Here is a 9,168-nt window from a genome sequence, read left to right on the forward strand (position 1 = left end):
TTATCAACTTAATTACAAAGGAGTCTGCGTCGTCCCCACGAACCTTATAACGATCGTGCTCCACGACTGACGCATAAAGACCTGAGACGTGCCCTGTTCGTTATGCTGTGCACGCTCTGTACAGGCGACGTCGCCTAGCCCTCTGAACCACAATACACGGCTATCTTAAGGCACCGAGAGTGCTTAGAATGCGCAACTATAAAGCGTATAACAACTAGCCGAGATAGCAAACGTCTCGATAGGTATCGATTGCTTGAGGAAGAATTGTAATGACGCAAAGAAGACGGGGACGAAGCGAAGACACGAACTGACAGACACGGGCGCCAGTCAGTTCGTGTCTTCGCTTCGTCCCCGTCTTCCTTGCGTCATGGCAATTTTTCCCTCAAGTAATGAACCAACTAGCTCAGCAACAAGCCATGTTGGCATCGATTAGGTAGTGCAGCGGCTTCAGTCGCTGCTGCCCCCGCATGACAACGACGTGAACGCGTCAGACGTACACACTTAATGCGCTGAATTAAACATCCGCACCTTTTTACGGCCCCGCTGGTTCGTTCATCCTACAGGCATACGATGCCTCGTGTGTTGACTGTGATATCGTGAGGAGATCATTCAACGCATTCTGTGTGACTGTCCTCGCTGTAATCTATACAGAGACCATCACTCGAGCGAAGTTTCATTAGCTCGCTTCGATTTATAGACCGATATATAACAGCAAGCCATTTTGGAATGTCGATGCTATGAGTCATCGCAGCTGAGGGAAACGAAGGCACTGCCGCAGTTTTCTCGCTTTGGAGTTTGTTATGAGAGACAAGTGATACTTGCAGTGACGTTCGATGGGAACAGCGTGCAGGAAAGAAAAAAAAAGCCGAGGGAGCGTCACGTGACAATCTTTAAGCCTAGTCGTAAGAAGATTTAAGGAAGAAATAGGCCCTGGTCACAGTGATAGGCAAGCGCTACCATTGGCCGGCTCGCTTTGATTGCCTCTGCTGCTGGCGCTGCGGGTGCCTAATCATACCGAGGAAGCAGCGCGCTCTTGTCGGGAGTAGTGTCACTGTATATGCTACGTTACCTAAAGGTAGCATATACAGTAACTCTGGTCGGCGGCGTCAGGGTAGGTTTGCTTGCGGAGGCTAGCGGAGTCATGCGACACTCCCTCCTGTAGTTTTATTCCTCACTTCATGGGGAATAGCGAGCGGCTGTGATGACACGTCTGTGCTCCCGTTTTACATCTCACCACCCTTATCGTCTGCCCACTGATTTAGTGGCATACCAGATTTCTTTTTCTTGTTAATTAACCGCCCTGTATTTCCCCTTCATCTCTCTTTCTTTCTCTACAGGTTTGATAAAGCTCGCCTTAGGTACACTCATTCTTATAAAGCCCTAAATTTCCGGGGGAAGAAACGTGGGAGACCTAAAGCCCAGTCGGTGAAAGCTCTGCCGGACCATCAATAAAATTGTTACCAACCAAAAAAAAAAAATGTTGTGGGAATCTGTCTACATTTGTAAAGTGCTCCGCGCTTCGGCGGCGACGTGGATTCGGTTTTATACCGCTTACTGTTCCGTTAATGTACGATTTCAACGAATTGAAATCCCTACACGTGCAATGTCCCGCGCTCGTTGCCGTTGGTAACATTTTCATTAGCGCGGGCAAGACATGAAAGACAAACAAAAGAGACGACTCCATGGATGGGCGCTGTCTGCTGGCTCTTTCGTTCGCGCTGTTCATATTTTACTTTGGGAACTGAGGCCACTTCAGAAACACCTTGACAGGGGATCGGATGATGTTTTTGTGCCGCCGTTTTAAGTGACACGTCTGCAGTGCTTCCGTTTGACTTTTGTCTGTCGCCCATCCCGAACGCGCGCCGTTTATTTGCAACGTGTGAGATAGCGATAGTCTTCGTTCCCTTCCTGTCGTCCGATGCTGCGCTGTCTTTTTTGTTTGTTTGTTTAACTCTTTATTTACGCTCCATGTGACAGAAAACTATCTGCGGTTGACGCAAGACTATGTATGTCTCAGCACTGCGTCTTGTTTTGCTTCACTTTGTTCCCGTCTGTGCGCGTTGTAGCATTTCTGAGATGTAATACCAGCCAGCCAGCCCATCGAGCTATCCTCGTGAACCTTGTCTACCCCAACGTTCGATTGCAATGGAAAACAATGGAAATCGTTTCGAGAGGCTTAAAATCAAGTGGATAGGTGTAGGAGTTCAGATCAAGCTGCCACACACACACACACACACGCGCGCGCGCGCGCGCGCGCGCGTAAGAAAGAAAGAAGAAAGAAAGAAAGAAAGAAAGAAAGAAAGAAAGAAAGAAAGAAAGAAAGAAAGAAAGAAAGAAAGAAAGAAAGAAAGAAAGAAAGAAAGAAAGAAAGGGAGTTTGAAATGTCAAGTGGTCTTACACTCTGGCACGACATTCAAGCGTACTGAAATATCGACGCTGGTTTCGCATACACTTATCTCTCTGCATAGCTATGCACTCGCGTAGTGGCACGACACTCATTCTCCTACGGCTCTACAGCTCCTGCAGTATCACTAAAACACCGATAACATGCAAGCTCGCCTCGGAAAAACGAATTATCTATGAGTACCTTCTCACGCATTGCAAGGAACAAAAATAGACCTTTTCACCTCTTCGGTCGACATTGTTTTAGGGCGATACTGGCGATACATCACAATCATTATCATAATCAGCCTACCTTTATGCCCACTGCAGTATGAAAGCCCCCCTCACGATGATTTCCAATCTAACCTGGCTTGCGCAAGCCAATTCAATGTTAAGACTGCAATTTTAAAGACGATAGTCTTTCCTGGGGAACTTAAAGGCATATTTTTTGGTCTGTCGGTCGGTCTGTCTGTCTGTCACACGATTCAGCCAACCGGCCAAAGTTTAGGCACTTGCTGAACGCCCCGCCATCTTGAACTGGTAGCTGCGTTCATACTTGTGAACACTGTCGATCAAAAAGCAAATATTACGTAAATCTGAGGCGCAACATCAATACGTAAGTTATTAGGAGGTGTGTTCCTTTACTAGAAAATACATAGATACGTAATTCTAAAGGCCCTAGTGTTTCTTAGGCTGCGCTGAAAATGCTAGTATTTCTTAGGCTACGCTGAAACGGCGCAGAAACGGCCGGCAGAAGACTATCGTCTTTCGACGACATTTGCAGCGTAACACGCAGATACGCGGGCAATTTTTTTTTTAATTTCATCACTCCATATAATTTCTTGCCTTCCTCGACTGCGCTCTTCGTTCCCTGGTAGCGCGTGCACACTTGACACCATATAATACCGCCTGACGTAAAGGATAAACGCCCAGGGGAACCGTCACTTCTATGCCTCTTTCAACTGGTGTTGGAAGCCAATCAAGGGTGATGCTAACTCGTAGTTTTTGTTTCCTCCAGGGCCATTAAAAGCTACGAAGAGGAATTGAGAGCACCGCAAAGACAAGGCTGCCTCGAACGCACCCGGACACGAGGGCATGAAAAACAAGCTTGCGGATTCACTGAAGAGCGCCACGAATACACCAAGGCTATACCTTCGCCGATTCTCGCAAAGCGAACCCGACCGTATCAGACCTGTCAGGCACCTAACACAAGTCATCGTGAAAGTCCGACTTCCTCGAATAACCCTACCGATGTGTCTCTGTTCTCAACGATAACGGGGTCTCTCAGCTGAAGGTGTTACGAAAAAACAGAAAACATGTTTCCTTTCGCGTTAGAGTCGTTCCTAGGCCTCATCAAAGCGTTGCTGGCCACCTACGACGTCGTGACACTACCCGTCTACGTCGTCTTCCAGAAGCCGTGGGTCTTGTGGATCCGAAAGCGTGCCCGCTACGCTGCGCCCGCTATAGAAGGAGACCCAACGTCCCCATACAGGCGTCTGAAGGACACGCGCTTTCAGATGCTCGAAGGCGTCAAAACGCTGGACGAACTGACCCGCAAGGCCGTCCGCGTCTTCTCTCACCGACCCGCCCTTGGCACTCGACCGGTACTGAGCTGCAGCGAGAAGAAGCTACCCGGTGGCAAGGTCTTCAAGCAGCTCATCCTGGGCGACTACGAGTGGCTCACGTACGAAGAGGTGGACCGCAAGATCGACCTGACGATTCGAGGTCTCCGGTCGATAGGCGTCGGACCTCGTCAGTGCTTGGCCGTCTTGGCCGAGACGCGCGTCGAGTGGTTCGTAACGGCGCAGGCGTGCTTCCGCGCCAACATCACGCTCGTCACTCTGTACGCGACGCTGAGCAATGAAGGGATTGTGAGCGCCGTCAACGAGACCGAGTTGACGCACTTGGTCACGTCCGAGGATCTTCTGCCCCGGGTGCTGAGCATCGTTGAGAGGATGCCGTCGCTTAGGCACATCGTGTACATGGACAACGCCCAGTCCAAGTTTCCAGTGCCGACAGCTCAAGGCCTCCAAGTGAGTTTCCGTGATCACCGCAAATAAAGTCCATCTTGGAAGACGGTAAGGCGAGCGAACACGGACAGAAGTGAACGGAGCCTGGAACACAAACGTCGTTTGTGTTGGCCAGTCATGGCCCTCCGCAATTCGCTCCGGCAGCGCGCGGATTGCGGAGGCCACGGTCATATTCCCTTCTTCTGTGTGCGTGTTTGCACGCCTTACGTTTATCCACGATGGCTACCTACCAACAACAGCTCAATTTTCTGTCGTCCTAAGCCCACATTGTACTGCAGCGCTCAGGTCCACTAACTATAGTAACGACCACGAACGGGTGCACCATGCAAGGACGAAAGGACCCGGTGTCCTTTCGCGGTTCTTTTGCTCATTCAAGATCAAAATTAAAGGGCATCAATAAGCCAATCTCTGGCTTTGAATAGTTCACCCCTAATTACGGTGGCTTTCGCGTCTTTGAACGTGCAGGCGCGCAGCTAGGACACATTACAAGATGGTTGCTCAAGAATGTGTGTGTGAAAAACCCCGCTTACTATTCGTGCATGATTAAAATGAATTGCGTGATATATACCTACAAAGAGAAAGCGTTGTCAGATATGGAAAATAGCACAACCAAGCTTTGTTTGCCATCGTTCGTCACCTATTCCAAGATAACATAATATCGCTTCTAAAGCTTTAATAAACACAGTAAACAGTGGTGTATGGATCCGCAGTATCTCGCTGTTCCAGTTTTGCTAGCGTATTTACTTCACTACTGGACAGTTCGTCTAACCTGCACTAGTGTGTGTCTCGTGTGAGCTATAAGGATACTATAATCTATGGCACTCCAGAAATCATCGCAACTACCTCTCAAAGGGAAGGTCTTTAGCTTGCACAGAACAGTGACAGCTAAACCAGCTTCTCACAGAGTAAAGGTATAGAACTTAGGTGGAAAAACAAGAAAAGCTGTGTAGTCACACTGATTACAGTGCTGGATGACATTGCTGTTTACTACAAAATAGCCAACGTGGAATTTGTTGGTGACCTATCAAATAAAATAAGCTTCCTTTTATTACACTGCAGGTTATCCCGTTCCGAAGCCTCGAAACACGGCAAACAGACTCCGACGTCGAGCAAAGCCCGCCGACGCCGGACGACGTCGCCATGATCATGTACACCAGCGGCTCCACGAGCGCTCCGAAGGGTGTCGTGGCCACACACACCAACCTCATGGCCACAGTGAAAGCGTTCGCCTGCCTCTGCAAGACCTACGGAGCCGCAAGGGCTGGTGAAGACTCTTACATCGCCTACCTGCCTCTGGCCCACGTGTTCGAGCTATCGGCCGAGACGGTCATGTTCGGCATCGGTTCCCGGATGGGGTACTCGTCCCCGCTCACCCTGACCGACAAGTCGCCGGCGGTTGCTCCCGGTTGTCGCGGTGACGCCACGCTGCTGAAGCCGACCACGGTGATCTGCGTGCCCCTTGTCGCGGACCGGGTACGGAAGGCGATCAGCGAAGCGGCCGCTTCCAGGGGGCCCTTCTTCAGCGCCTTCTTTGACTACGCGGTCCGGTACAAGAACTTTTGGCTCGAACGGGGCTTCGACACTCCGGTGCTCAACCGCTTACTCTTCAACAAGACTCGACTCGCACTGGGAGGGAATACGAGGTTCGTTGTGTCTGGGTCGGCGCCACTTTCCAGCCACACGCACAAGTACATGCGAGCCTGCTTGGGCTGTGACGTCGTTCAGGGTTACGGTCTCACCGAGACGACCTCGGCAGCCACCGTCATGGAGCCCGAAGACAAAAGTACGGGCCGCGTCGGGGTTCCCCTCACGGGCGTCTACGTCCGCCTGGTCGACTGGACCGAAGGCCGGTACAGCACGTCGGACAAGCCGAACCCGCGGGGCGAGATCGTCGTGGGAGGCGAATGCGTCGCCCAGGGCTACTTCAAAAACGAGACTCTGACGAGGGAGTTGTTCCGCGATGAAGGAGGCGTCCGCTGGTTCTACACGGGCGACATCGGCGAGATCTTCCCCGACGGCACGCTCAAGATCATCGACCGCAAGAAAGACCTCGTCAAACTTCAGCACGGCGAGTACGTTGCCCTCGGCCGCGTCGAATCCGTGCTCAAGGCGTGTCCACTGGTGGACAACGCATTCGTGTACGGTAACTCGCTGCACACATACCTGGTGGCGCTGGTTACGCCGAACTACGAAAAACTACACGCGTTGGCCGCTGGTCTCGGCAAGCGAGACTACGAGACTCTGAAGGCGTTGTGCGGTGACGCCGAAGTGTGCAAGGCGGCCCAGGAGTCCATCTTGGAGTACGCCATCTCGAGCGACTTGCAGAAGACCGAAGTTCCGCTCAAGGTGAAACTGTGCGCCGAGGAGTGGATGCCCGACACGGGACTAGTGACGCCTACGCTCAAGGTTTGCAGAAAACCACTGCAGAGATTCTACCAGAGCGACATTGACGCGCTGTACAAGTCGGGAGAGGAAAGTCGACTTCGCCACGTCTGAAGCGTCGCAACGAGAAGACAACGACGCAAATATCTTCAGATGACGTTAAGTGAACAGAGTGACTCAACGTTCTACCTTGACGTTTTGCTGCATTCACTTACCAACGCAGAATTAACCTTTACTGGAGCTCGGTTACAAGAGAGGCGGCTCTTCAGAGACTGTTCATTCTCTTACCCCAAACATTGGACAGTGAAGCCCTCAGTGTGTTGGTGTCAAGAGGAAGAGTGGTACTGCTGTACAATCTAGCCCAGTGATCTCCCTGGGAGGAGAGACAGACTTGGCGCGACCAATGGTCTCGCGCTGATGTTGCAAGGTTTATATGAACCGTATAAATGTTCGCATATGGTTACGTCTTGTATGTGTGAACCAATGTTTACTTCTCTCCTTTTCCCGGTCCATAACGTTTTCTGCCCTCTGTCTACTTTCCCGTCTATACGGCGAGTGTTGGAACACAGCCAATGTTGGTGGTCGAACAACGGATAGCCACCATGAGCAACCATTTAGCCATAAATTTTTATCCCACATTATCCAGCCCTAGCCAAGATTAGCTATTATTTAGCCATGGATCTTTAACCAACATTAACGAGCACCAGCCAAGATTAGCTGTTATTTAGCCAACATAAGCCGACGCTAGGCGACACCCATAATTTAGCTAAGTAGTAAAAACATTTATTGCCTATATAACATTTCTGGGCAAGTGGGTGAGGTCCTCAGTCCAGGGCTCCACTGGCCTTTGCGGCTCGCTGGGCTTGGTCGAGCAGAGCCAGCTGGCTCTCCCGATCCTTGCTAGCAAGCCAGCTCTCCCACTGCCTTGATCGAGATTGTGTCCCCAAAAGGGGAGAATTGACGTTTGGGGGCCGCGATTGGCATTCCCACGTAATGTGGGCGAGAGTTGGCCGTTCTTCACACCACGGACAGCTGCGCGCGTACATTGTGGGGTGTATGTGGTGTTGTCTTTGTAAGTGAGGGTAAGTGTTGGTTTGCAATCGACGCCAATCTCGCGTCTGTTCTCCGGTAAGATCCGGATGAGGGTAACTGTATTTTTGCCGTTCTCCTCTTTGATTTTCGATGATGTCGCGTGGAGTTGGTGGTTACTCGAGGGTTGCGACCGGTGCTCGGATGCTAAATTCGCGAGCAAGCCGGTCGGCCCTTTCGTTGCGCTCAAGTCCCGCATGCGCAGGGAACCAAAGTATTGCATGTGAATTTAGCTAACTCTAGCATACATTAGCCAGTGTTATGATGTACTGCAATAAATACGGTTACTGAATCCATAATCGATAATCTATAGCTCTAAACAGATGAGGAGAGCGGAAAAGAAACTCCCGACACTATTCTCTGTCCCAGTCTGTTGAGCGCTAAATTACGAATTAGCACCAACTCGCCCGATTTTCAATTCTCGCGTGACTCACGTAACAGTGCCTCACGTGACTAGTGAGACACTGTTAGACTGCAAAGCCTTCGGGATGTGCCCATACGTTGAGTGAGAAATCTGACACCATACTCCTGTTACAGAACACGAGTACATGAAGCCGAAGTACACGTTCTATTCACTATGACGCTTTATGGCGAACTGCATTTAAAAAGTGCTGACAGTTTGCACGTACAAGCACGCACGAGCTCCTAGTCTGATGCGCTAGCGCCGGGCGCATGCAAGCAAACTAAGCAAGGTGTGTGTGTGTTGCTTGTCAAAAGGCGACCTGAATAGACGCACGTTTCTGCGCGCTCGTATGCTTAGAACGCACCGTCAAAGGAACGAGATTTCTTCGAACTGCTCGTTAAAGATGGCGTGCTTGCACGAAGGCAGCATCCTTTTTGTTAGTCGACTGCGTTTCAGAAACCGGGCGAGCTATAGCACTGGCCTGACAGTATCATCCAATAAAAAAAGACTTCACTCATCCTACAGAAGCTCAAGAACTTCACGTGCATGTTTTTAAACTCTATAAAAGGTTATGCTAAACTCGGTCAAGAAAGATTCCATGTGAAGCAATAAAGCCTTTGGGGACCAGCTTAGACCCGACATCCACAAGAGAAAACAGTCACTAGCAACACAAGATATGCACGTCAGAAGGAAGGCGAAGAGGAAGCTTCATATATGTATGTATGTATGTATGTATGTATGTATGTATGTATGTATGTATGTATGTATGTATGTATGTATGTATGTATGTATGTATGTATGTATGTATGTATGTATGTATCGATGGAGGCGAAAATGTCTGAGGCCCGTGTACTTAGATTTAGGTGCACGTTAAAGAACCCC

General features: G+C 50.1%; 1 protein-coding gene across 1 annotated transcript; it reads left to right on the top strand.

The window, feature by feature from the left end:
• Positions 1 to 3,407: 3,407 nt before the first annotated feature.
• Positions 3,408 to 7,274, top strand: LOC119374353 (fatty acid CoA ligase Acsl3). The gene is made up of 2 exons (XM_037644431.2): positions 3,408 to 4,415; positions 5,472 to 7,274. Exons 1-2 carry the CDS (start codon positions 3,699 to 3,701, stop codon positions 6,906 to 6,908), a joined length of 2,154 nt encoding a protein of 717 aa, XP_037500359.1. The 5' UTR covers positions 3,408 to 3,698; the 3' UTR covers positions 6,909 to 7,274.
• Positions 7,275 to 9,168: the final 1,894 nt, after the last annotated feature.

Source organism: Rhipicephalus sanguineus, chromosome 11 (genome assembly GCF_013339695.2).
Source record: "Rhipicephalus sanguineus isolate Rsan-2018 chromosome 11, BIME_Rsan_1.4, whole genome shotgun sequence".
In the NCBI taxonomy this organism is placed as follows: Eukaryota; Metazoa; Arthropoda; class Arachnida; order Ixodida; family Ixodidae; genus Rhipicephalus; species Rhipicephalus sanguineus.

Bases quoted from the DNA above. Each gene is read 5' to 3' on its own strand.
- LOC119374353 (XM_037644431.2), top strand. From the start codon at position 3,699: ATGTTTCCTTTCGCGTTAGAGTCGTTCCTAGGCCTCATCAAAGCGTTG. The intron at 4,416-5,471 runs GTGAGTTTCCGT...ATTACACTGCAG, and splicing joins CGACAGCTCAAGGCCTCCAA to GTTATCCCGTTCCGAAGCCT.